The sequence below is a fragment of the Megascapheus bottae genome, chromosome 6 (assembly GCF_031878675.1).
Source record: "Megascapheus bottae isolate mThoBot1 chromosome 6, mThoBot2.hap1, whole genome shotgun sequence".
NCBI lineage: Eukaryota > Metazoa > Chordata > Mammalia > Rodentia > Geomyidae > Megascapheus > Megascapheus bottae.
Genome location: NC_143514.1, coordinates 59,414,899 through 59,442,085, shown reverse-complemented (window position 1 = coordinate 59,442,085; position 27,187 = coordinate 59,414,899). Strand labels below are relative to the sequence as shown.

The 27,187-nt window shown below is 49.6% G+C and overlaps 1 protein-coding gene and 1 pseudogene across 1 annotated transcript; one reads left to right on the top strand and one right to left on the bottom strand.

Moving 5' to 3' along the window:
* Positions 1-639: 639 nt before the first annotated feature.
* Positions 640-17,889, bottom strand: Nt5c1a (5'-nucleotidase, cytosolic IA). The gene is made up of 6 exons (XM_090335161.1): positions 17,683-17,889; positions 9,138-9,305; positions 8,637-8,766; positions 6,459-6,581; positions 4,784-4,968; positions 640-2,929 (listed from the first exon to the last, which is right to left on the bottom strand). Exons 1-6 carry the CDS (start codon positions 17,806-17,808, stop codon positions 2,564-2,566), a joined length of 1,098 nt encoding a protein of 365 aa, XP_090191287.1. The 5' UTR covers positions 17,809-17,889; the 3' UTR covers positions 640-2,563.
* Positions 3,811-4,778, top strand: LOC150062044 (small ribosomal subunit protein eS10 pseudogene; annotated as a pseudogene).
* Positions 17,890-27,187: the final 9,298 nt, after the last annotated feature.

The window sequence follows — 27,187 nt, the reverse complement described above, 5'->3', positions numbered from 1 at the left end:
GAGTCCCAGGCTGCCACTGACTGCCAGGTGGCTTTGGGTAAGTGCTTCAGCTCCCTGAACCAGTATGACCTGGCCAGGATGGGAGTGTGGACTCTGGCCACAGTACTGATGTAGCCCTCAGGAGGCTGGTTTGTAGAAAGATGGCACACTCACAGTGAAGGGTCGAGAGCAGGTCAGGTCACCCAGGGCCACTCAGGGGCAGGGCTACTGACCAGCTTGCTATGGAGGCAATTCAATATCCGGATCATCAGTGTGCTCTGAAGACGCACAAGTGGGTTATCATTGTAATGGGGAATCCATCTTGGATAGGACTTTCTTGCTGGCTTCTTTTTGTCTTTTTTTTTCTGACAAATTCCATTACAATCTCATGACCCTGATGTGACCCCATGTGTAGGGGAAGGAGTTGTTTTGCAGTGTCATTAATCTCAGGGCTTCACATAACAAGTCTTCTGGTGAATGGCAGTTCTATTGGGTTTGGGACTTTGTGGGCATGTCATCTCTGGGACCTGTGTTCTGCTTGGATCCGAGAGCTCTGTATTCCAGGACCTGTGGCTGGTCTTCCCAGGTACTTTGGTCTGAGGCTGAGCCTGAGGCTTTGATACTCATCCATCCTTTAAATTTTGGGAGGACACAATTGCTTGGTTCATTCTTAGTACATGAGACCATCAGAAAGCTAGTCTGGTCTTCCCTTAGGACTTGTGGCCCTTGAGTCCAGCCTCTGAAAGCCTCCCTCCTCCCCTCACCACCCCAGGCCAGAGATGCTCATTTGTGGCTTCAGTAATAGAATTGGGACCTTCATTGTCTCTCCATTGCCCAATCTGTTTTCATTAATTAACAGTAGTTTCAATGAAATCCACAGTGTTCACTGCCCTTTATCTTTCTGCTTCCAGCATCATCTTTCCCAGCTTCCTGAGAGACCTAAAAGGGGACTGTACCTAAAAGGCCCCAGAATCCCTGGCTTTTATCTGAATTAGGTGACATCTGGTGCTGTCCTACAGACCACAGGTCCTTCCTGGCTGGGCAAACCTAATGCCATCTGCTAACTCGAACTCTGTACATTCTTTTGTGGCCACTGGCTCTTGTGTCCTGGAGGGTCTTCTCAAGGGGGTGACTGTGGCCCCAGGGCTTTTGTGAGGTCCAGTCAAGATAGAAGCTGACTGTGAGACTGAGCTCCCTCTTACCTCCCCCTTCAGCTGTTGTTAGGCCATGCTACATCTATGACCAGGCTTGGAGCACTGAGAAGAAAAGCAGTTGCAGACCTAAGGCCTCCTCTGAAGACAAAAGCCTTGCCTGCAATGGAAATGGTCTGATGTAAAAACACCTTCATCCATGTCCTGCTGAGTGCAATAATGCCAGTGACCCCGGAGAAAGCAGCCATGGTGTGTATCTGCCTCACATGCTTGCCTGATCTCACCCTGTGATGGCTCACTGCTGTCCACGGTGGCACGGACTGGCCTCCTGTGCCTTATTCACAGTAGGAGGATTTTGCTAGTGCACAGCCAGCTTCTTCCATTCCAAGGTATCAGTCACTGCCTTGGTCCTTCAGTGTCTAATGAGATCTCCTCCAATCAGACCTCAGCTTGTCAGGCTTGTCACCGCCTTCAGTCTGGACAACTGCTCCCTTCAGACACTGCTTTCTCTCCCTGCATTTTGGGGCCACATAGACTCTACCTTCTCCCTGCTGATGGAACTGCCAGCACAGATGCAGTAACTGAGGGATTGGCAAACAAAACAACTCGATTTTGGTCGAAAGCTGAAGCAAAGGAAACCCGCATGGGCAGCCACTAAACTCTCCTCCCCAAGAAGAGCTTGCAGTGCCCCCTGTTGGCTGGTGGAGAATTTGTATGTACATTAAAGGACTCCCCTTCCTTGGCTCAGGTGATTGAGTCACAGGAAGCTGATGGGTCACCTTGTCCCGTGGTTTCCAGTCATGGAAAGATACAGACAGGGCTGCTGTCCCCAACTGGACTGAGAGGAGGTAAGGGCTGAAGTCCACCCTGTGTGCTGTTAACCAAGCCATTGTAACCTATCATGGGTTCGGGTCTTCTCATAATTCATTCACCTAGATGAACACATCCTTCAAAGGGACACGTTATATGAACCAAACTTCTCTGGTTAAAGAAGAGCTTGAGAAACCTTCTAAAGGAGGGGGAAACAGACCCGTGGAGGGAGGAGCTCACCCTGGAAGTCATTCAGTTCATGTCAGGGCAGAGCTTAGACACTGGGTCCCTCCTCCGGCAGTTCTTTGTACTGCCCTGAGCTCACTGAGGTCCTCTTGGCATCCTAGATCCTCTAACTTGCCCAGTCTCAGACTCATCAACGTCTCTTTGAAATCCAAGCATCTTCTCCTGCACAGTTCCACTGTCTAGGCTAGAATCATGGCACAGTGTTTGTCCAGAAGAAGGGATGGTAAGAAGGCTGACCCCGGGCTGCAGAATTTCCCCACAAGAACCCTGCACAGAAAACGATGACGGCAGACATGCAGAAAGGCAGACAGGAGCTAGAAGGGTTCACCAGAAGACGCACTGAAGTACAATGGAGAGCGTGGAGCGAGGTGGCCCAGCTACTGTGCAGCCGGGGCTTGCTTTGTGGGTACAGCCCTCCGGGGTGTCTGGGCCACTCCATAAGGCACGTGGGCAGCTACAGTGCCCATTTCCTGAGCCCCTGCCACATGAAACATCTGGTCATCAAAGAAGATGTGTGGGCGGATCTTTTCCAGGAGGGGTCCTTTGGGTGCTCCAGCTAGGAACAAGGCTTCGTCCGTCTCCAGGCCCCAGCTGCGCAGGGTTTTGAGAGCTCGAGCCCCGGAACTGGCTGCACTGCGTGCTGTCACCAAGTAGGTACGAATGGGGCATTCTAGCCGCAGCCCCTTGGAGTAGAATTTCTTCTGCAGCCTACCCAGTGCTTCCAGAAAGCCCTTCAGGGGGCCCTGCGAGAAGGTAAGAGGTCACTGTGAGTCTGGTCCCGCCAAACATATGCTCTCCCTCCCACCAGCAGGAATCCTGCTGTCTGGAGTGCAAAATTTCACTTGGGTGGCTCTGCTCTGCCTGCTCTGCCTGCATTCTGGGGCAGTCCGGGGTCTGTTTTCCTGTCAACTGGCAGTGTCAGAATAACCGTACCAGGGCAACTGTTGCCATGCATACCCACGCATGTCCTCATCTTTGGCACTCTTTAAGTGTGGCCTTCTGTGCCCAGCAGCAAAAATAAAATAAAATAAAATATATAAATTAGAAGTGATGGTATGAGCACCCACTAATCAGAATGGTCTCCAGCTGCAAACATCTGGGACAGATGGGCCAATCTGTAACTACTGAAGATGAAATTGCTCGTGGATACACAGATGGCCCAGGCTAAAGGTTGTGAGGATCAGGGAATGGATTTAATCTACAGCCCTCAACACAACAATGCTCAATGGAAGATATGTGTATTAAGAGTCAGAGTGGCAATTCCTGAAGCCTGTCCTTCCCAAAGCAGCTGCAGAGAAGGCAGGGTAGCCCCTGGTCTTGGAGACTCCTCCTTTTTTGGGAGCTCTAAGGAGAGCAGTAGTCTCTTAGGCCTCTGCCAGCTCCTTAGTAGAAAAACTGTCCTGCTTTCACACATGGGTTTTAAGGAAATGCTTGACTCATAGTTCCCAGAATCCCACTACCCCAAACTGCACGTCCTTTCTACCACCAAATTCTAAAACATTCGCTGCCCTCAGATAATCACTGACTTACTTGAGGGCAAGTGAAGATCCCAGCCCCCCCGATCAAGACATACCAGGAAGTGGCCTAATTTAAAAAAAAACTTCCCCCAAGCTCCATGTTCAGCTGCACCAGTGAGGTTACTGGTCTGGCTCTGGTCTAGGGAGAGAAACAGGGGCTTCTTGAGGGGTAGGGGCTCACTCCCAGGAGGAGTAAGGGAGCTCAGAAAGGAGGTGAGGGTTCCTGAGAAAGGTCAATAGCTTCGAAGAGAGAAAAGTGACATTCTCTTGGGAGGGGCAGAAACTTCACCTCGGGGTGGAGACTTAGAGAATGAGCGCTTCAGAGAAAGCTGTGTCTCAGAAGGACTGCAGCTTCAGAAAGGGGGTTGGAGATACAAAAGAGGAGGAAACTTTTCCAGCCTCGGCCCCTGAAGCCGCCGTGATGTTGATGCCCAAGAAGAACCGGATTGCCATTTATGAACTCCTTTTTAAGGAGGGGGTTATGGAGGCCAAGAAGGATGTCCACATGCCCAAGCACCCAGAGCTAGCAGACAAGAATGTGCCCAACCTTCACGTCATGAAGGCCATGCAGTCTCCCAAGTCTCGAGGCTACGTTAAGGAACAGTTTGCCTGGAGACATTTTTATTGGTACCTAACCAACAAAGGCTTCCAGTATGGCCAAGATTACCTCCATCTGCCTCCTGAGATTGTGCCTGCTACCTTGCGCCGCAGCCGACCCGAGACTGGCAGGCCTCGGCCCAAAGGTCTGGAGGGTGAAAGGCCTGCAAGAGGTGAAGCTGACAGAGACACCTACAGAAGGAGCGCTGTACCCCCTGGTGCTGACAAGAAAGCCGAGACTGGGGCTGGTCAGCAACTGAATTTCAGTTTAGAGGTGGATTTGGTCGTGGATGTGGACAGCCCCCCCCCCTGCCCCCCAGTAAAGTTGGAGAGGATTATTTTGTGTTGAATAAACTTGTAGCCAGAAAAAAAAAAAGAGGAGGAAAGGCTTCAGAGAGGGGCTTAGAGGGACATTAGAGGCCTGAGGGCAGGTTTTAGGGAGCCACTTTGTTCCCTCCAAGGGTCTGGGACCGTGTAGAGCACCTGGGCCAAAGGCTTGTTCTCGTGGGCTTTCTCATGCTCGAAGAATCTATCCAGCCCATGGGCCTTGACAATGCGCTCAGATTCATCGGAGAAGAGCACAGCATCCCCGTCAAAGGCCACACGCAGCTGACTCTGAGACACAACCACATCCCGGCTGGGGCTGAAGATGGTGGCAGCCGCAATCCCTGGGCAGAGAGAGGAGAGAATTGTCTACCTTTAGGCCACACAGTGGGGTGCTCTGCCTAGGTACTGGAAGGGCTACCTCAGGCTACCCTTGTCTTGTCTGAGATGATGGCCGCCACCCAAAATTGCCCTTGACAAGGGCACGGGGAAGGGGTTTCACTTTGCCAGTACTTGTGGCTAAGTCTCCTAACCTCATCTCAGTACTGGGCCAGCCACCTGTGGGAGATACTAGGCATTCCTCAGAGGTCATCTCTCAGGCTGGCTCAAAGAGAGGCAGAGACTGCTCAAGGTCACACAGGAATCAGAATTCTTCATTATAATAAGGACTTTCTTTTCCCTTCCTTTTAATAACATGTTTGACAGGTGTCACAATGACTTTTTTCTTTCCTTTTCTTCTTCCTCCTTTCCCTTTCTCCCTTCTTCCTTTTTTTCTTTCTCTCTTCTTCCTTCTTTCTCTCTTCTTCCTTCTCTCTCTCTCTCTCTCTTTCTTTCTTTCTTTCTTTTTTTCCTTCTTTCTTTTCTGTCCTTCTGTGCTGGTACTGGGGCTTGAACTCAGGGCTCCATGCTCTTATTTGGCTTTTTCACTCCAGGCTGAGACTCTACCACTTGAGCTATGGCTCCACTTCCAGTATTTTGCTGGTTAGCCGGAGATAAGACTCTCATAGACTGCCGAGCATTGATGGCTTAAGTGGCAAAGCACTAGCTTCGAGTAAAATAGCCTGGGACAGTGCCCAGGCCCTGAGTTCAATTCTCATGACCAACAAAAATAAACAAACAACTTTATAGACTTTTCTGCCTGGGCTAGCTTTGAAATTGATCCTCAGATCTCAGTCTCCTGAATAGCCAGGATTACAAGTGTGAGCTCTTATACCTGGCACAATTATTTTCTGTTCCTGACCAATACAGAGATAAGTGATACTCAATTGGACCACACCTCTGAACATCTCTTACCACTGGGCCACATCTGTGACCAGGACTGTTTAACAATTACCCATACTTTCATCCCTTGCCCCTATTTTTCCTCTACTTAAAATCTAAAGCTGATGTCTGTATCCTAAAGATGAGCTGAAATGATTACTTTGCCTCTTCCTTCAGTGTCTTTATTTGGTGAATTTCAGCATGTGGCTAGACGTGATGTGTGGAGGCCCTGGAATTGGGCTGTGGCCTAGAACTTCTGGTTACATACTGGACCTGGAAGAATCTTAGAAAACAGTAACTTTCTAGGTTGTAAAGAGATTTCCCATGGAAACGAAAGTCTGGGTGATGCTGATGAACAAATGCATACTAAACACAGTAGGGCAAGGAGATGGGAGAATGGACCAGATAGGATCTTGTTTTCAGTTTATAAGACAGATCCTAACATGTATGCACAGATCCCAATCCTGTGACCTTGGCAACTCCCCAGCACCTGTTGGGAGCTTCAGGACTAGTCCTCTTACCTGTGGGACTCCTCGCTGCACTTCCCGGCTTCTCCCTCCTCCCTGTAACTTACCCTCGTCAATGGCTTCTCGTACTTTTTCGGCATCGGCTGACAGGTAGAGGTTGGTGTGGTAGGCCTTGAGGTAACAGATGGGGCTATTTCCACCTGTCATGCAGAACCTCTCGATGAACAGGTCTGGGAAGGAAGTCAAGAGTACTCAGGTGAGGCCAGAGTTAACCCTGCAGAATAGGGTCTCTGTGCCTATCCAGTGCCATCTTAGCTCTGAGGGGTGGTGGAGGAAACTGAGTCTGTGACTTTAGGTCAGCATTCCTCCTCTGAGCCCCTCCATTCTTCCTTGGTAGCACAGTCATGATCACAGCACTAGAGAAATTGCTTGTCTTACCGTAAGCCTTTATTGTCAGGGGCTAACAGTGCTAGAAAAGGTTCTTCAGTTGGTGACCCCACCCTCTGGCTGTGGCTAATTGGAAAGGGGCACACTCTGACCTACTTGAGCCAACCAGATTCTCCCTGCACCTAGGAAAATAGTCCTCATGACTACATAGGTGGTAGAAGTATTTGCTGGTAAATGGCTGCTGCCCTGAGCCAGATGAGTTACCCATAAATGCTCCACTGCATGCAGTACCATTGTCCTCAATGCCACACATAAAAGAGTGGGCAATGTCTGCCCCACCAGGCCCCACTCCAGCACTACATCTGGCCATTTTGTCCTGGTTGCTCAGCACCCACCATGCAGGTGCTTAAATATTGTTAATTTCACCCTTACATCCAGCAACTTGCAATCGGTATTTTAAGATGCCAGCTGGGGGCTGGGGGTGTAACTCAGGGGTAGAGCATACACTTATAAGCCAATGCGAAGCCCTCATTTCAATCTCTAGTACCCAAAATAAATAAAAATAAAGCCAGCTGGCCCTCTCTTAGTTGCTGAAAACAAAGTCTTGTAAACTTATAAAGATAGATTTTCATTTCTCTCTCTCTCCTCAAACTGGATCTCTCTGCTTTTATAAATACAAAAACAAGAAAAGCAGAGAGATCCAGTTGAGAGGGAGTGAGAAGGGAGAGTAGGGAGTGGGGAAGAGATAAGAGGGGCTGAAGAAGTCCCATAGGGCCCAGGAAGAAAGAAAAAAGATAGGATCTTCAATATGTGGATTTAGGACTTTGTCCTGAATTTGTCCTGTGCAATTTTACTTCACTCCCTATGACTCTGAGCCACCCTGGAATGTAAAAAGAAATCCTTTATCACAAGCTAGCTCTGGAGGATCTAACACTTGCTGTTTGAACAAAACACAGATTCCTTTGACTCTGACAATTGTTCCTGATACTCCCAACAACCGTATTAGAACTGCTATCCCCATAATAGGCTGAGAAACTGAGGCAGCAAGGCAGTAAATGTCCTTCCTAGTCATATGATGGGCGGGGGCTGTGGAGTGTGGGCAGGAGCTGGTTTGTGCTGGTTTATAAGAGCCAGTGGTTAAAAATTCAGAAATCCTGTGAGCCAGTTATGCTGTTCAATCATGAGTAGCTTGAAGTCAGCCACAGTAGTGATATTTATATCCTGAAAGCTGACAATACTTCAAATGAGAGTTTTGCTTGTTTGTTTTTCTTTCCTTTTTCTAAAATATTTTTTGCGCCAATCCTGGGGCTCAAACTCAGGGCCTGGGCACTGTCACTGAGGTTTTTTTTTTTTTTTTTTTTTTTTTTTTTCCAGTCCTGGTCTTGAGCTCAGGGTCTGAGCACTGTCCTTGGACTTTCTCAAGGCTAGAGCTCTACCACTTGAGCCTCAGCACCACTTCTGGCTTTTTTCTATGCATGTGGTGCCGAAGAATCGAACCCGGGTCTTCATGCATGCTAGGCAAGCACTTTAACCACTAGGCCAAACTCCCGGCCCCATTGAGGTTATTTTTTGTGTGTGTGCAAGGCTAACATGGTACCACTTAAGCCACAGCTTCACTTCTGATAATTTGGTAGTTAACTGGAGGCAAGAGTCTCATGGGCTTTCCTGCCAGGGCTGGCTCTGCATGATGCTCCTCCAATTTCAGCCTCCTGAGTAGCTAGTACAGGTGTGAGCTACTGGCATCTGACTTGTTTTCTTAAAGTGCCAGCCTCCCCATCCCCTGTCCCCCACTCCCAGTTTATCCGCGGTCCAGTCCACACAACCTGACCCTGCAGGGGTGTGGCCTGTGCCCTAGGGGTGTTGTAAGGGCAACCTGTGGTCAGATCCCCTCTGCTCACCATAGTGGTTGATACTGTTGATGAGACGAACTCCTACTTGAGCATGGTTGTTGGTCATGAGGACGATGTCAAAGATGTCCTCACTATCGGGGTACAGCTCCCGAAGCTTCATGTTCACAGCCTCCAAGGCCTGGAAAGGAGAGGGCACCCTTCAGCTCAGACCCCCAGTGGTAGATGTCAGGAGGCGGTGCCCCAGATCCAGTAAGGGAGGGAAGAGGAGGTGGAAGCTGGGCAGGCTGGGCAGGCTGGCGGAGATCCGTGCACCCAGACTTCCTCCCGAGTTCTGCTCTTCTGCCCTGTGGCTGAGTCCTTGCGCAGAGGACCACTAGAGCGGTGAGCAGGGGTCCTTCATCAGGCTGCATCAGTCCAAAGAGGACAGCCTCTTCTTCCCACAAAGACTCTGCCCCAGTCAAGCCTTTGCTTGACAGTCAAGCCTTTGGGGGAGGGGCGCATCTCCTTACTCAGGCATCCAAAGGCACAGGTGTGGAAGTGTCCGCTCACCTTCACAAAGGGGAAGGCCGGCCCAGGACTAAAGGGCTCGTTCTCATGCTCCAGCTGGTAACGCACGTACTCCTCCACGCCCTGCTCCGTGAAGATCCGCTGCTCCTCGTCCATGCGGAACAAGGCTCGGGAGGACACAGCAATGGTGACCGCATTCTGAGGCTTGGGCTGCAGAGGGACAGTGGGAGGGACTGTGACCGAGACCCCACCCTGGGGCAGCTACTCTAGGAACTGGGAGTGTGGCAAAGGCCTAGATCCAGTCTCTCCGCCTCAAAGGCTCATCCTTGGACAGGTAGGACCTAGTCGTAGAGGACCCAGCTGGGGGCTGAGATAGAGGAGAGCTCCCTTGGCTCAAGAATGGAAGCTAGGAGGGCCACCCCCCCCGGGGAGTGTACAGTCTGGTTGGCCATCTGGACATAATAGGAAAATGAATAGAATGTAAAAGGGCAACGTATGACTGATGTGAGGCACGATATGTTTCCAGATGGTTCCATTATGAAAGGAGAACTCCCTGCCCCTAGGAAGAAACTGCTCCCCAGAAACATGGAAATTGCATAAGGAAGTCTATCTCCAGCCCAGATCTGTCTCCGGAGCTCCAGACATGTGTATCTAACCGCCCAAGTCACACTAATAGACAGACACTCCAGCTTTACTGAGCTGGAGGCTGAATTCCCACCGTTTTCTCCACTCCTAAGCCCCATCTCTGCTTCCTTCCCTTATCTCAGTGCTCAGTGCCACCATCCGCTCATCCACAGCCCCACTGGCTGAGCCCACAGCACCACTGTCTCTCCAAGCAGAAGCCTTGAAAGTCAACCTCAACTCCTCCTTCTGCCCCACTGCCCTTACCCACCAGCCCATCCCCCAGACCAGCCAACCCCCTCAAGAACCCATCCTCACCTCCTGACCCCCTCCAGTTTGTCACCTACACAGGTGTGATCGTGGCTTACCGCATCATCGGTGGACAGCCTTTAATATGGAGTAGGAAGCCCTTTATGACACACTATCTCTGTACTCCAGCCTCCTCTCCTCCTTCCTCACACCTGCACACACCTATGTCCCCACAATGGCCCTCTTGCCAAATACCTTGTTTTCTATACTTTCTGACCTGCTAACTCTACTCAACCTTCAGGCCTCAATTTAGAGGATCACCTCAAGGAAAACTGCCCTGGTCCTAGTCTACCCCATGTGATACCTCTTCTCTGAATTTCCTTCTTAGTATAACTGATAGATACTATAATGGCTTATTTAATGATTTCCCATCCTAGGGAGAATTCTAGGAAGGAAGTGGCACCATGCTTCAGTGTGTGTGTGTGTGTGTGTGTGTGTGTGTGTGTGTGTGTGTGTGTGCGCGTGCACACACACATGCGTGTGCACATGCCCATGCATATATGCCACAAAAGTCAGGGCCTTGCACTCTTGCTTGGCTTTTTTGCTCAAAGCTGACATTCTACCACTGAGTCATACTTGCAGCTTTTTGCTGGCCAGTAGGAGGTAAGACTAGTATAAATGTTTCCTCCCAAGCTAGCTTTTGAACCCTGGTTCTCAGATTTTAGCCTGCTGAGTAGGTAGGATTACAGGTGTGAGCTACCAGTACCCTGCTCAATCTACTTTTTGTTGTTCTTGTTGGTTGTGGGGCTTAAACTCAGGGCCTGAGCCTTGTCTCAGAGCTCTTTTGCTCAAAGCTAGCTCTCTACCACTTTGAGCCACAGCTCCACTTCCTGTTTTCTGTGGCTAATTAGAAATAAGTATCTCATGACTTTCCTGCACTGGCTGGCTTTGAATGACAATCCTCAGATCTCAGCCTCCTGAGTAGTAGCTAGGATTATAGGCATGAGCCACCAGTGCCTGGCTCATTTACTGGTTCTAACTAAGACGCAGTCCTGGTAGAGACCTGGCTCTTGCCCTCCAAGCTCAGTCTCATAGTTGGGCAGGGGAGAATGACAAGCAGAGAATTCAGAAACAAAGGGTGCAGAAGGGAATGAGATAGAACAAGTTGAAGAAGCAGTCTCCATGGCAGGACTTCCAGGGAAGTTGTCAGGGGAGAGAAGGGGGAGGAGGAAAACTTGAGGAGATGAAGAAACACAAAGGCAACCCAAAATCCAGCAGAGGCCAGATCATATGGGAAGTCTAGAGGGCAGGCAGGTGCTAACGTGCAAGGGGCCCTCAGGGACCTCAAGAGAGCTGTAGAGCTCATTTTCCACGGTTCCATCTGAATAATTATGACTCTCCAAATTATTTTTTTCCTTCCTCCCTCCCTCCCTCCCTCCCTCCCTCCCTCCCTCCCTCCCTCCCTTCCTTCCTTCCTTCCTTCCTTCCTTCCTTCCTTCCTTCCTTCCTTCCTTCCTTCCTTTGTGCCAGTACTAGTTTAAACTCTGGGCCAAGGCATTGCCCTTGAGGTTTTTCTCTCTTATTCTGGAGCCACACCTCTTTCTTTGGCTTTTGGTGGTTAACTGGAGATAAGAGTCTCACATTTTTTCTGCCTGGACTGGATTCAAACTGTGATTGTCAGATCTTAGCCTCCTGAGTAGCTAGGATTACAGGTATGAGCCACCAACTACCAGCCAAAATTAGTCAAAATTTTGTTTTAAACAGGAACACCAGAGAGCCTGTCTTGCCTGTTCTATCATGTGAGGATACAGCTAGAAGGTGCCATCTTTGAACCAGAAAGAGTTTTCTCCTCAGCAGATACCCATCTACTGGTGCCTTGATCTTGCGATTTCTAGCCTCCAGAATTATGAAAAAATATATCACTCAAGCCTCGGTAGCTCACGCCTGTAATCCTACCTATATAGGAGGCTGAGATCTGAGGATCAAGGTTCAAAGCCAGCCAGGGCGCAAAAGGAACCGAGACTCTTATCTCCAACTAACTTCTAGAAAACGGGGAAAAAAGAAGTGGGGCTGGGCTCATGGATAGGGCGATAGTAGCTTTGAGCTGAACAGCTCAGGGCTCAGGGACACCGCCCAGGCCCAGAGGTAGGGTGGTAGCCTTGAGCTGAGGATCTCAGAGACAGTGTAAACCCTCCCCCCCACACACAAAATAAGTCACTCATTCTAAGCCACTGTGTTATAACAGCCTCCGAATGGAAGGAGACAGCACCTTAGTCAGAACAGGAGGAGAGCACCCTCGTGGACAGCAGCTAGGCTCTTCCTAATCCCTAAAGAGGAGCAGAGTAGGCTGTTCAAGGGACTCCTGGATCCCAGGAGAGTCCCACTGCATTTGTGATCTTGACAGACCTAAAACCATGATCCCCACTTTTCAGATGAGAACAGAGGCATTTAAAGTGAGGTCAAAACTTGTAAATAGGCTAGGTGCCAGTGGCTCATGCTTGTAATCCTAGCTACAATCAGGGATTGTAGCCATCTTGGGCAGAAAAATCCCTGTGAAACTCTTATCTCTACTACTCAAAATCCAGAGATGGCACTGTGGCTAAATGGTAAAGCACTAGCCTTGAGCACAAAGAGGCTCAGGGACAGTTCCCAGGCCCTGAGTTCAAGACCCACAACTGACAAAACAAACAAACAACAGCAATAGCAACTCTTGTAACCAGATCTAAGCTTCTGCCTTCTCCTCGCTCCCCACACCAAGGCCATGTGCTCAACCCCACTTATTTCTTGGGTTAAGCCCCGGCTCCAACCAGTTGAGAGCATTGATAGTTACTTGGCTGAGGACATGGCAGGAAACAGTACAGGTAGGGTCCCTATCCTCAGGGAATTAATGACCCTTTCCAAGGCAGAGATTCGTGCCATCCTTTAAAAGAGCACTCTTCTGTGATAATGGAAATATTCCAGGACCTGTGCTGTCCAGTGGGCTCTGAAGCACCTTGAAATATGGCCAGTGAGACTGAGGATCTGATATTTCCATTTCATTTCACAGGACTAGCAGCTAGTAGGGCTTTTGAACCTTAAAACAGGAATGGAAAATCAAAGAATTCCGAAAATCCTGTGGCTGACCTCAGTTTGCATGTGGTTATTTCCCCCATTTCCTGGAATTATTTCTTTACTTAATTTTTTTTGCCCTTTTTTTTTTGTCCTGAGGCTTGAGCTCAGGGCCTGAGCACTGTCCTTGGGCTTTCTCAAGACCAGAGCTCTACCGCTTGAGCCACAACACCACTTGTGGCTTTTTCTGTGTATGTGGTACCGAGGAATCGACCCTGGGTTTTCGTGTATGCTAGGCAAACACTCTATCACTAGGCCAAATCCCCCACCACCCAACTTCTTTTGCTCAAGGCTAATACACTACCACTTGAGCCATGCACCCCTTCTAGCTTTTCCTGTTTATGTGGTACTGTCTACTACCACTAAGCCACATTCCCAGACCCTGAAGTTTATTTGATAAATATTATTTTATATGATCAGATAGACATAGGCATTGTACCTTTGCATTCCTCTCCTATAAGTGTCCTCCTTCTGTCTCACTGAGTCTTGTATCATTTATCATGTCTCAGTATATTTTAGGTCTAGCTTCTGAACTTGGCTTACCTCACTTGACATGATCGGGTCTAGGTCCATTCATTTCCCTGCAAAGAACATATTATTCTTTCTAATGAAGGTGTAAAATGCCTTTCGTTTAACCACAATGCAGATGGTGTATGCATATCCAGCGGGGTCAACAGGAGGCAGGAGCAGGTGCCCTTCCTTTAAGGTTCAGTCCAATGCCTCTTTTAGTGACTGACCCCTACTGCGTGTCCTTGAGGTTGCCACCTCCTAGTCCCACCCGCACCTGGGAGCCTTCACCAAAGAGGCTGAAGTGAAAAGCCCTAAAGGGAACAGAGGACGCTGGGTACCAGTGGCTCCCGCCTGTAGTCCTGCTTCTTCAGGAGGCTAAGATTTGAGAATCAAGGTTCAGAACCAGCCCACGCTGACAAGTCCAAGAGACTCCTATCTCGAATTAGCAAAAAGACCAGACAGGAGGCATGGACCAAGTGTTAGAGCATCAGCTATAAGCAAAAAAAAAAAATGTGAGTGAGAGTGGAAGGCCCTGAGTTCAAAACGCAGTACTGGCACATCAAAATGTGTATATGAGGGTGTGATGGAAAAAAGACCAAGATGGCAAGGGTAGGGTTAGAGAAGGTGAGAAAATCTACTCTCATAAAACCAGGAAACCTTCTGCTTTAGCCCAGGGAATCTCTGCTTCTTTCTCTTACAGATAGGAGAAATAGCCCCTAAAGAGGAACAAAATTATCACTCTAGGACACACAGAAAAGTCAAAGCAGACTCAAGATGGCTTCTAGTTTTACCCGTGCCACGTAACAGTCCTTCTCAAATGAACCTCTTCAATAGCTCATGGAAGATGCTAACCTCTCTTAGTGCATATCTTCTTCAACCTCGTATTCCCGAGCTGGGAGACATGATGTTCAGACTGCAGGGTCTCGGCGCAGGGTACTATTTATCCTCAGAATGAAGGTGTTCAGGGGAGGATCCTGCCTCTGCTCTGAGGGCACAAATGAAATGGAATGGGTGGGCTTAGAGAGCACGAGTGGCTGTAGGAAATGAGGTTGGGGAGGATAAACAGCTGTGTGTGCAGGCTCCAGGCAGATCTGGAGGAACAAGTGGAGAGGTCTGCCCAGAGCGTGCTTAGAAGCCTTCCTGGGCCTGGCAGGGTCACTCACACAGGGCGATGTGTGGTGAGATGCACCAAAATCAGAAAGATGCCAGATCTCACACTGAGAATTGGGTCAGAACAACCCAGGGACTCAGCCTGGGAGCACTGCACTATGGGAGTCAGGGTCCTGCCAGCTTTCTGCTTTCCCTAAGGCCAACGCACAAGCTTATCACTTTGGCCTGGGCCCATACAGCCTGCCTGAAAAGTTCCTGTTTAGGTCAACATGATTCTGCCTATTGCAACGAAGATAGGAACATAACAACAGCAACAAAAAGCCATCATTTCTGGGTGGAGGAGAAAGAGAGAGGGTGGGAGGAGAGGGGGAGAGGGAGAGAGAAAGGCAGGCAGGCTCAGGGAAAAGGGGACAGGATAGCTCTGATGGAGGAAGTCCTCTGACCCCAGGAGGGAAGGCCTCTGATGGGCCTTCACTGGCTTTAACATTTCACTCAGGCTCCTGGGAATAAGCAGAAACCCAGACTAGGCCCTGATGGGGCCCGTGAGGCCTAAAGCCTCCGAAATAGCATGTGGGAAGAGGGGACTGCAGGGAAGAATAGAAGTTGGGAAGCCTCCAGATTCTTTGCCTCCTCGAGATTCATGAGGGTCAGGGCTGACCAAGGATCATGACTGACCACAGGGCCTGAGCGCTCTGGTTCCTTGGTGTCTGGGGAAGAAATGGATTTGGAGCAAGGAAGCATTCACTGTGCCAGTGTCCAAATGCCTCTCTCCTCACAAGCCACAATCCAGTCTTGGCGTCTCACTGATACACATGCTGCCAGCCCTACTCTTTCCAATTCACTTCCTAACAGCCCAGAATAATCTTTCTAGAATGAAAATGGGACCAAGCTAATCCCTGCTGAAAAATCCTTCAATAGCTCCAATAATGGTTTCCAGATTTTAGAAAGTAGGTTGGCCTCTTATTCAAATGAACTCAGACAGAACCCCAATGTGCAATACAAGCCAGATATTGCCACGTATGACTGGTACCAGTCTGCCATTACAAATTCAAGTGTTGTATATATGTAAACATATTTGTTACAGAGTCAAGTGATGAAAACAATGCAGGCGTTTCCCTGACAACAAATTTGAAATCAGAGGTTAGAAGCGGGTGAGGGACTTAGGCTCAGCCTCTAGTTTGATTAGCTTCACAGTATTAAGAATGGCCTGATTCTCACTAAGAGCTTACAAATGAAAAGAGATGTTTTGTTTTTATTTTTGCTTTGCTTTGTTTTCAATTGTAGTCCTTGCCATCTTATAGGAAAAACTTTATTCTGAGGGTTTTTTTGTGGTTGTTGGTTTTGTTTTTTTTTTTTTGCCAGTCCTGGCTTGACCTCAGGGCCTGAGCACTATCCTTGGGTTTTCTCAAGGCTAGAGCTCTACCACTTGAGCCACAGCACCATTTCTGGCTTTTTTCCATGTATGTGGTACTGAGGAATCGAACCCAGGTCTTCATGCATGCTAGGCAAGCACTCTACCACTAGGCCAAACTCCCGGCCCTTTTTAAAAAAAACTTAAAAAAAAAATCAGTCCACTGCACAAGTCAATATATTAGTGGTTTTCAAGGAGCAGAAATGTCCAACAGGCACATTCGTGAGAATTGGGTTTTGTTTGTTGGTTGGTTTGGTTTGGTTTGGTCTGGCAGTACTTGAGTTTGAACTCAGGGCCTCATACTTTCCAGGTGCTCTACCACTTTAACCGTGCCTCCAGAGTTTGTTTTACAGACGAGGTCTTCAGCTTTTCTGCAGGTTGGCCTCAAACTACAGTCCTCCCATTTCTGCCTCACCAGTCGCTAGGATGACAGGTATAAGCCACCATGCCTTCCCTGCATTGGGTTTTATTACACATTTTTTTACTCCGTTAAAGTAGTTTGAAGAAGAAAATAAATGAGCTCCACAGAACCTAGTCTAGAAGTTTTAATCCCCCTTAATCAGGTCCTGGCACCTCACCAAGGCACTCACTGCTGTCTATGAGACACCATATATTCCAGCTTTCTCCCAACACAGTCCCAGCTCCAGTGAGATCTCCTGCCACTACGCAGGCTTCAGGATCAGCTCAGATACCACCTGTGAAAAGCCTTCCTGGTGGGCAGTCACCCTGTGCCCTCTCCTCCCACTGCACAGAGGGAGCCTTGAGCACCAACCATCTCCAGAACCTCCTCCAGTTCACGTCCACGTGTCCTGAGACGGGGCACAGGCTGATGAGTACGTGGATCCTCACTGACCAGCCAAGAGAGACTGTTGGCAGAGAGGGCCTCCAAGAGACTGCCGGGTGTTAGGAGAAAAGCAGCCGGGTACTTTAAGGTCACACTGGAAGTCTACGGAAGGTGCCTCTGCCCCTTCCCAGGATCTGGGATCTGGGAAGCTGCAGTGAACAAGGCTAAGGGCAGCCCAGGGCACCACGCAGGGCGCACGAAAGTTCTTTTCCCTAACGCCACCACGGAGTCACCGGGGTTGCTAATGTCCACTGAGAAGGAGAGCAGACCGAGCTCGTGTCTGGGGTGCACTGTCTAGAATTGGGTACCCGAAACCAGAGGCGCAGGACTCAGACCGCAGGGACCCCAGCCAGACTCGGAACTCAAGAGAGGCTGGAGACTGGAGCCGGGTGTCGGGATCGGGGAGCCCGGGCGCCACGCGAGGCGCTGGGTTTCCAGAGTCCGGGTCCACGGCCCGGGCTCTGCCAAGGGGCCCGCGCGCGCCCGGGGGCCGCCTGGCCTGGGCCGGGGCTGGGGCCTGCGGACAGCGTGGGGGAGGGCGACGCTGGCGTGGAACCCGAGCCCCAGAAAAACAAAACACCACCAGCGCCGGAGCAGAGCTCCCAAAATAACCCCGAGCCCGCGCCGGCGCATGCCGGGGCCGAGAGCCGCATCCTCTCCGGGAGGGGCGCCCCGTCCCTCCCCACGGGGGCTGCGACCCCCCGTCCCCCCGACACCTAGGCCGGACTTTTTACCGATTTGGGTTTCTTCTTGGGGGTAAGGTTGTCGTAGACAGTCTTGGCCTCCTCCCAGCGAGGCGCCGGGGTGGTCTCTGCCCCCGGCCCGGGTTCCCGGACCTCGCGGGGCTCCCTGGGTTCCATGCTCCTCCGGTTCGGACCCGGTCCCCGGCCGGGTGAGAGCGCCGTGTGGACTCGGCGCTCGAGGCGCCTGGCTGCGGGGGGGAGGCGCGTCCCGCCCGGCGTGAGAAGCGCGGGGCGGCGGGCGGGGTGCGCGCCCGGGCGGGGGCCCCGGAGCGGCGGCTCGCGCGCTCCGCTTCTGTGCGGCCGCTGCGGCCGCTGTGCTTTGGGGGATCCCCACCCACGCCAGAAGAGTGCGTGTGTGTGTGTGTGTGCGCGCGTGTGTGTGTGCGCGCGTGTGTCTGGTGTGTGTGTGTGTGTGTGTGTGTGTGTGTGTGTGTGTAGGGCGGTGGTGCGGCCAGGCTTCGTAGGCTGTTGTGGATGACGTTCAAGGACACATAGAGAGGACAGACCTAACGACACCCCCGCCTCGCCCTGGGGATCTCCCGAACAGTGTAAAACTATTCACCCCCCCCCCCCAATATAAAGCTAACCTCCCTCCCTTCCTTAGCCCCTGGGATGCCAGGACCTGGGACCCGGAGGATGGATGGGCAGCTCCGATGATCCACGAGGCCTGTCCCTAACCTGGACTCTGCGTTTCCACATCCAACTGCAGCCCTTCCACGCCCAGGTGGAGGGGGCTTTGAGGTGCGCAGCAACCCTCCGCCTCGCGCCCTGGGGGCCCCAGACCCACGTTCTGGGCCGGCCTTCTCATCGGCCAGCAGAGGGCGCACACCCGCGGGTCCCACTTGCCGGGTCTGGGTGAGGAGTTCTAAAACAAGATGGAAGGAGAGTGGGCCGTGGGTGGCAGGCTGGGTGGCTGTGGGACGGGGTCCGAGAACCAAAGGCGCTTAGGCCATCATTCTGCAATTCCACGGTACTGCCCCATTAGAATAGCGCCTGTGCTGTGAATACGAGCCATGTCAGGACTCAGTGATCCTCTCTCAGAGGTGTGCAGGAATGGGGCAGAGAAGCAAGAGCAACATTGGCTCATCCAGGTAGGCCCTCTGCTTGGGAAGAAGTACAGAATGGAGGCTCTACTTAGCCTCCATAGCGCTGAGAGGAGCCAGGCAAACACCCTGTGGGAGGAAGGGGGAGCAACGATAAAAAAAAGTCTGAGGATTGGGGGATTGGTTCTTTCCAGACGGTTCTTTTCCATCTAGTAGATGATATTCAGTTACAGACCCAACCCTCGTCCATCCTGCTGTTCCTTTGCAAAGAACTTTTTTTTTTTTTTTTTTTTTTTTTGCCATTCCTGGGCTTGAGCTCAGGGCCTGAGCACTGTCCTTGGACTTTCTCAAGGCTAGAGCCTCAGCACCACTTCTGGCTTTTTTCTATGTAGGTGGTACCTAGGAATCCAACCCAAGTCTTCGTGCATGCTAGGCACATACCCTACCACTAGGCCAGACTCCTGGCCCCTCTGCTGTTCCTTTGGCCAGGTGATGGTACCAGTCCTCTCATCCAGCAGTGGAGTCAAGTAGGGACTGGTGTTGTGACTTGCTTTGACTAAAAGGGGGCTGTTTTGTGGTTTCAAATTTAAGCCTTGAGACCTTACAGATTCCATGTTTACAATGCTGAGAACCAGCTACATGCAAGTGTGGACTATTCTGGAGAGGCTTCATGGTCAGAGAGGCTCTGCAGAGCCAATAGAGAGGTTGGGATTTAACGCAATGGTTCAGCCTGAGCTGGGTGCTGGCAGCTCATGCCTGTAATCCTAGCTACTCACAAAGTTGAGATCTGAGGACCACAGTTTGAAGCCAGTGTGGGCAGGACAGTCTGTGAGACTCTTACCCCAGTTCATCACCAGAAAACCAGAAGTGGTACTGTGGCTCAAAGTGTTAGAGCACTAGCCTTGATTAAAAAAGCTCAGAGACAGCATTCATGCCCTGAGTTCAAGCCCCATGACTGATCAAAAAAGAAAAAAAAATGTAGGCTGGGAATGTGGCTTAGTGGTAGAATGCTTGCTTAGCATGCATGAAGCCCTGAGTTTGATTCCTCGGTACCATATAAACAGAAAAGACACACACACACACACACATGCATGCACAAAGACAAAAAAATTGTGCTGTGGCTTTAGTGGCAGAGTCCTAGCCTTGAGCGAAAGAAGCTCAGAAACAGTGCCCAGGCTCTGAGTTCAAGCCAAAAAAAAAAAAAAGAAAGAAAGAAAAAATGTGCCACCTATGCTTTGCAAGTGTGATACCCTGAATTCAGTCCTCAGCATGAAAACAATAAAAAGGGGGCAGAGTGGGAGGAGAGAGGGAAAGAAGGAGGGAGGGAAGAAATGAAAGAGGAAGCAAAGGAGAAGGAGGGGGAAGAAAAGGTGGAAGAGGAGGAAGCAGCCAATTGTGTTAGACTTTCAACCATTATAACAAAACACCTGATATATGCAATTTAAAAGAAGCAAAGGTTTAGCTGGGTGCAGTCGCTCACGCCTGTAATCCTAGCTACTCAGGAGGCTGAGATCTGAGGATCACGGTTCAAAGCCACCCCAGGCACAGACTTTAGTCTGAGACTCATCTTCAAGTAATCACTAGATAATGTGAAGTGGTGCTGTGATGCTAGAGGTAGAGAGGTAGCCTTGAGCTGAAGAGCTCAGGGACAGCACCCAGGCCTAGGGTTCAAGCAGCAGCAACAAAGGTTTATTTTGACTTATGGTTTCAGAGGTTTCCATCCATGGCTGGCTGGGTCCACGGCTTTCAGGCCTGCATTAAGGTATAACAGAGACCTGGACTGATGAGCGTTTGCTGGCTGTGGTCATATGTAGTGTTAAGAATGTCCCTGAGCAGAGGAAGCTGGTCAGCAGATAAAGATGGGAAAGAATGGGGCTGGGAGTGTGGCCATGCACGAAGTCCTGGATTTGATTCCTCAGTACCATATACATAGAAAAAGTCAGAAGTGGTGCTGTGGCTCAAGTGGTAGAGCGCTAGCGTTGAGAAATCTCAAGGACAGTGTCTAGGCTCAGAGTTCAAGCCCTAAGTTTGGCAAAAACAAAACAAAACAGGGGCCGGGAGTTTGGCCTAGTGGTAGAGTGCTTGCCTAGCATGTACGAAGACCTGGGTTCGATTCCTCGGTACCACATACATAGCAAAAAGCCAGAAGTGGTGCTGTGGCTCAAGTGGTAGAGGCCTAGCCTTGAGAAAAGCCAGGGACAGTGCTCAGGCCCTGAGCCCAAGCCCAGGACTGGCAAAAAAAAAAAAAAATCTTAGGAAAGGCGAGCAGAGCGCTGGAAAGAGTCTGTGAAAGAAACCGTGCTGTCCATCTTTCCCTACAGCAGGTAAAAACATGGAAGAAGCCCAAACCCGTCTGGAAGGACAACAGGGTTGTAGAGAGAGAATAGAAGCAGAAGGAGAGATGCCACAACACTGACCTTCTGGATCTAGCAGGGCCTGAAATCCCCAATTATGTGAACCTGAAGCCACTCAGCTTAAGCTTGTTCAAGTTAGGTTTTCCCACTTATAACCAAGTTCTGCCTAATCCCTTCCCCTTTGCTCATGATGACATGAGTGGGCCCCTGTTTCTTGCCACCACGTTATCCTCATGGTTTAGTCCCTCTAAGAACTTTCCCTAGGCTCACTTTGGAAGAGTTAGAAATCCATGATCCGCAACTATTCTTTCCACCCTTCTGAGTTTCTGCCATCCTCTCTGGCTTGCTGGTTGTTCCTTGATAGCTGGTTAGGTTCAGAGATTCCTTGGCTCTGCTTTTCTAGATTCTAAATCAGTACTTTCCACCTATGCCCAACACTTCTTCAGAGCCGGTCCCTTTGCCTTTGAGCTCTCATGGACAGCAGTGATGCAGTGTTCTTGGCCCTGTTGACTTATGTTTAGTAAACCCTCTAGTGTTTGCTGCCTTGCTCATGAAGCCATCTTTCCCTCTAGTTCTTGACCAGAATCCAATGGTGATCTTTCCTGTGGAAGGTGAAAGAACATGGAAGAACAGTACAGTGAGAGGGAGGGAGGCAGAAGGAGGGGGTTCAATCCCAGGACCAAAAAAGAAAAGACAAAAATATAGAGTTAAAGGGAGAGAGAGAGGGGTAGGGACAAAAACCGACTCATTTCCATGAGTGAGAAAGCACAATAAGCAATGTCCTTGATGTTAGATGTCCTGAGTTCTAGTCCCTGATTTACTATTCTATGCTCATTGAACACACACACACCACGCACACACACACTCCACAATGCTAGGTATAGTAGTGCATACCTGTAATGGAGAATTCAAAGCCAATCTGGGCTATCTTGCAAGACTGTCTCAAAAATGAAGAAAAAGAGACATAGACAGGGAGAGAGAGACAGAGACAGAGAGGGGGGAGGGAGGGAGGGGAAGGGAGAGTTCAGATAGGGAAACACAGGTTTGTTGACTGCAGTGGACAATGAATCTGAAGATCTGAAGGGGCCAGCTGTGGGAGGGTTGTGAAGGCTTCACTGAGAAGATTGCTAAGGCAGGGGAGAAGATAGCCCAGGGAAGGGAATTATTGTATATGGAGACAGAAACCTAAGAGTCCCTGTAGCAAAACAAGGGAGAATATTTCGGGTAGCTCAAGTGCAGAGTGCAGGAGAACAGGAGCTGCAGAACAAGGCTCCCGAGGTTAGCTGGTGCCAGACTGGGCTAGGCCCTGAGGAACATTAAAGACTCAGATCCTAGGAGGAGGAAAGGGAGCCCTTGAAGAGGCTGACATGGCCAGTCCTGGTTTGTTAATGGCAGGTGGATGAAGCAGAGGGCAAGAAGGAAATAGGAAGTGACCTACTTGGCTGAGAGATTGTGAGAGACCTAGGGAGAAAACAACCCCCCAGTAACTTTGCATGCCAAGATAGACAGGGAGTAAGACTTGCCATCCCCTCCCTTTTCTCCCTCCCACCCCATGCACAGGGCTTCAGCTGGGAACAGAAGTCCAACTTCTCAGGTTTCTGAGTCACCTCCTCAGGTTCATGGTTACCCGGAGGCTGAGTTAGTCTCCTCTGTCCTAATTGCTTCCTGCCAAGCAAGCTGCTCCCTCCCAGTGTCCTTGAGGAAATCCTTGTCAAAGCAATGGAGCATTGCAGAAGGAAGCAGAAACCTCCAGCAGCCCCTGCCCCCAACTCCTTGAAGTGTTTGTGTGTGAGTGCGAGGGACACACAAACAGACACACACACACACACACACACACACACACACACACACACACATCGAGGTGCATGGTCCTGGGGCTTGAACTCAGGGCCTGGGCACTGTTGAACTTTTCTGCTCAGGACTAGTGCTCTACCTCTTAAGCCACAGCTCCACTTCTGTCTTTTACCTTTTTTCCTCTTTTCTTTCTTTCTTTTTTCTTTTTCTTTTGGTGGTTAATTGGAGATAAGAGTTTCCTGGACTTTCCTGCCTGGGCTGGCTTTGAGCTGTGTTCCTCAGAACTTAGCCTCCTTAATAGCTAGGATTACAGGCATGAGCTACCATGCCCATTGAGGAGCACGTTATCACTAACCCTCACCCTCAAGTTGGGGTCAGTTTAGAGGATCTCAGGACTAGCTAGCACTGAGTTCCTGAGGATGGGAAACTTTGTACTACACAATAATTTTTGACCAGCCAGGTAAGGTTCAGGACTGAAATCTACTTGCTAAGCAGGGGGTGTATTTTGCTGAGTGGTCTGAAGGGCTATCCACTACTTAGCGGTGTACTTATGGGGCTTCTCAGAAGGGTCTGTTTCCCCAATCTGTACAGAGGACAACACATAGACTGTCATCCTGGCCCCGAGGCTTCCTTCCTACTGGTCACTGGCCACTGGCCACTTACTTGAGCTTTTAGGATGCTTTCTCTTGACCAAGCGTGCTCTGTCACACAAGCCCCACCTCTACTTCTAGCTTGTTGTTGGTTAATTGGAAATACAAATCTCTCCAATTGGTCTACCCCAGTTGGCTTCAAACGGTAATCTTCAGATCTCAGCCTCTTCAGTAGCTAGGATGACAGGGACCAGGCAGTAGCAAGCAGCATTGGCTTTAGGTGACTAAATTAACCCAGCCCTGCTCCCCTTGGCCCCTGAAACTGAGCCAAAGCAAGTAGATCCTTAGTCTCAGGAACTGGAACTAAGAACCAGGTATGATGGTGCATACCTTGCATCCTAGCACTCAGAGGATGAAACAGAAAGGTCCTGAGTTAAAGGCTAGTCTGAGCTCAATGGGAGAGCCTTGTCTCAAGGAGGGGGATGAAAGAAGGAAAAAGAGGGGCTGGGAATGAGAGACGAGACAGAGGGGAGACGCTAGTCACTGGTGACTTGGTATCAGGATACAGAGTTGGAAGGGCAGCCACCTTGTGCATCGAGAACAAGTTGTTTGAACATGGGGAGGAAGTAGAGCTGTAGCTCATGTGGCAAATATTAGCCTTGATGGAAAAAGCCAGGCAAGAGAGTGAGGACCTGAGTTCAAGACCCAGTACCAGCACACACATGTGCTCACTCATGCGCGCATGCGCGCGCGCACACACATACACACACACACACACACACACACATGTACGTGCACGAGAAAGAGAGAGACAGGAGACAAAGAGACCTAGCTCTAGTTCTTGAGGCCCAATCATTTTTTTATTTTCTGTCTTTAGGGTCCCTGTGATCTACTCCCCTTCAGTGGATTTGGTTCCTGTATGTGACCAGTCTCTGCTAGAGCAAGGACCTTGGCTCCAAAGAGGTTCCTGAAGTGCCACCAGGCCTCTTCTCCCTTTCTCCTCCCCAGCCCGAGCCCAGAGGAGGGAAGAGCAGGAATCCACGGCACAGCCACACCTTTATTCATTGTCAGTGGGAAAAATAAATCACACCACACAGCACAGGATTCAACAGTGAGGACAGTCACTGCGGGCACAACCAGAAGCAGCATGTCTAGAGGGGATGGGGCCTACGCTGGGAAACTCATGGTGGATCAGAGACCCCCTCTGCCATCCAGCAGACTTCCCCAGGCTGAGTAGAAGGCCCTGGGGCTTGCCAGCCTCCACCAAGCAGAAATAAACCCCAGGAGTCCCCATCTTGCCTCCACACTCTGACAAAGATAAAAACTCTGAAAATTTCAGAAAGAAAAATCTCATATTTTTCTGAGACTTTTAAATTGGCGCTGTGAATCACTTCTTTCTTTTAAGAACAATGAATAAAATATGTAAGCAATGAATTCTTGTTCTCCTACTGTGAGCTCTAAAGTCAACATAAAGCCTCACCCAGGATGGATCTTCAGGAAATATTTGTTGTTTTAATAACTTTTTGTGTAAGAATATTTACAGTGTCAGCTTACTCTCCTGCCTGGAAAGACCAGCTTCTTTCCTTTTTATTTCTTTCCTTTATTCCTCCCATCCCACCCCTACCATCTCTCTCTATAGCAGGATGCATTTCTACCTCCAGGGACTCTGTCATAATTTCCAGGGGAAAAAAAGGATTTGGTCTTTTTGCTTATGAATTTACGTCTTTTTATATTTGACTTAAAGTTAAGCTCTGAGGACTGGAGTAGCTATTCAAGTAGCCTATGCTGATTATTTTTAGAAATAAGAAATAAGAGGCTTATTAGCCCAAAAGGATGAATGAGGGAAGAATATATCAGAAGGCAGAGTCTAGAGCCTTGCAATCCAGAGATGCTATAGGAAGATACTGGATTTCAAAGAGTCAGTGATTTAACTCGTGTGTGTGTGTGTGTGTGTGTGTGTGTGTAAGGCATACATAAATCTGTTTTGCATCAAGTCTGGGGCAGATGGGAGACCTGTCTTTCTTCCCCAAGTGAGGCTTGGTGCTCTACCACGTGGGCTCCTAAGCTTATTGCCCTTGGGACACCCAGGAGAATATGGGAGCAAAGCCCGTGGCTCCTCTCACCAGCAAAAGTGAAGTGCCTGCCTGGCATTATATGTTTGCTCTGCTGGTCTGAGCATGACATGAAACCCTTTGCCTGATGAGTAAATATCACCCCTGAGTAAATCCAGAAACCAGGGATGGTCAGACATGCTTTCATAGGCAGGGTTTACTTCCTAGATTATAAAGATCTAGTTCTCTTAAAGGAAGAAAATGATGGTAAAGACAATGTAAGATGCTTCTGGGTCCTAGATTAGATCCCGGGGTCTGTTCCCAGGATAGCATTGACCCATTAGCAGAACTGTCGAAAAGCAGAAAACAGGATGCTTGGAAATGTAGGGACTTCAGCCAAGCTCCTCTTCCTCAGGAACGTCTCAGCAGGATACTTCTAAAAGGCCAAAGCTAACTTGGTTTGTCCCACAGTCAACCTCAGCACAAATCAGACGCGGAATGAGCACAGCAAAGCAGCATTTCCCTTCTCTTAAGCACCTTGGGTTTAAGTCTCAGCACTGTGTACTCTGACTGTGTACTCTTTCCCAAGAGACTCCATCTCTCTGAACTTCCAAGGCCAGAGAAAAGGAATGAAAACTCCATCTCCCAGGAATGTGAAGACATTCTAGAATAAGATGGAATCGATGGCAAGCTACTGAGAGTCATGGAATTCTGTCTGATTGCGCATTAGGCTAGATTTAACCATTTGTGGGAAAAGGAGCCCCACTTGGTGAAAAGCCTTCCACCAGAAGATTCAGGTCCCAGCTAAGCCAGGATGTGGAACATGTATGGAGGCTGACTGTGGCACCTGACATGCCTTGCCTAAGAGCAATGGAACATCTTGCAAGGCATTACTGGATAAGGTCCTGCTGGTTACTGTCTGAGGATGTGAATTCTCCAGCCTCACTGCATGTCTTGGTCATAGGCAGAAAAAGCCACAAGAAGGATAGTCCTATAGGGCCTAGGACTAGAGATTAGCCTCTCCAAGAGTTCCCACCTGCAGAAAGATAGGACGAGTGAGAGGCACACAGCATCTCTCTCCTACAGATGGCATTCCCATGGCCTCATGCCCTGACTTTGCAATCATTCCCTTAATCTCACCCTGGGCTGACAGCACCTATATACAAAACAGTTTGCACTTGCAGTTCAAAAGGAAGTCAACTGTCACTGCACATCAAAGCTATTTTTTTAAATCACAAGAACTGGAGAAAAAGGAAAATGAATGCCTGAAAGCAGCAAGTTTTTTCCCCCCTGGCACTCAGAGCATGCAGTTGTATAGCTCACAGATCCCAAATCAGAAAGCAATGCTTAGAAAGTAATATCTAGGATTGAAGGGTGTAAAAATTAAGCCTTTCAAATAGAACATGCCCAATACATTCTTAGCTTTTTGGTTCAACAAATGCAGCCTGAAAGCCTTAACAGTGACCCTGGCCTGGTGGTCCTTTTTTTCTCATCCCTTCTGCATCTGAAACAGTGAAAGAACAAGTCTATCCCTGAATCCAAACCACAGGCAGAAACGAATCACCGAGTTGTGGAAAGATGGACTTGTTTCACCCTTGGAAAACCTGTTCTTTCTACCTCTGAAGTTAGCATCTGACCTGAGTAAAAGCAATAGAGAGAGAAGA

What these genes read in the sequence shown, in the direction of transcription:
- Nt5c1a (XM_090335161.1), bottom strand. Translation starts at nt 17,808, where the DNA reads ATGGAACCCAGGGAGCCCCGCGAGGTCCGGGAACCCGGGCCGGGGGCA. An exon ending in CAACAGTATCAACCACTATG is followed by an intron (nt 6,582 to 8,636) that starts GTGAGCAGAGGG and finishes CTTCCTTCCCAG; the next exon opens with ACCTGTTCATCGAGAGGTTC. An exon ending in ACGAGAAGCCATTGACGAGG is followed by an intron (nt 4,969 to 6,458) that starts GTAAGTTACAGG and finishes CTCTCTGCCCAG; the next exon opens with GGATTGCGGCTGCCACCATC.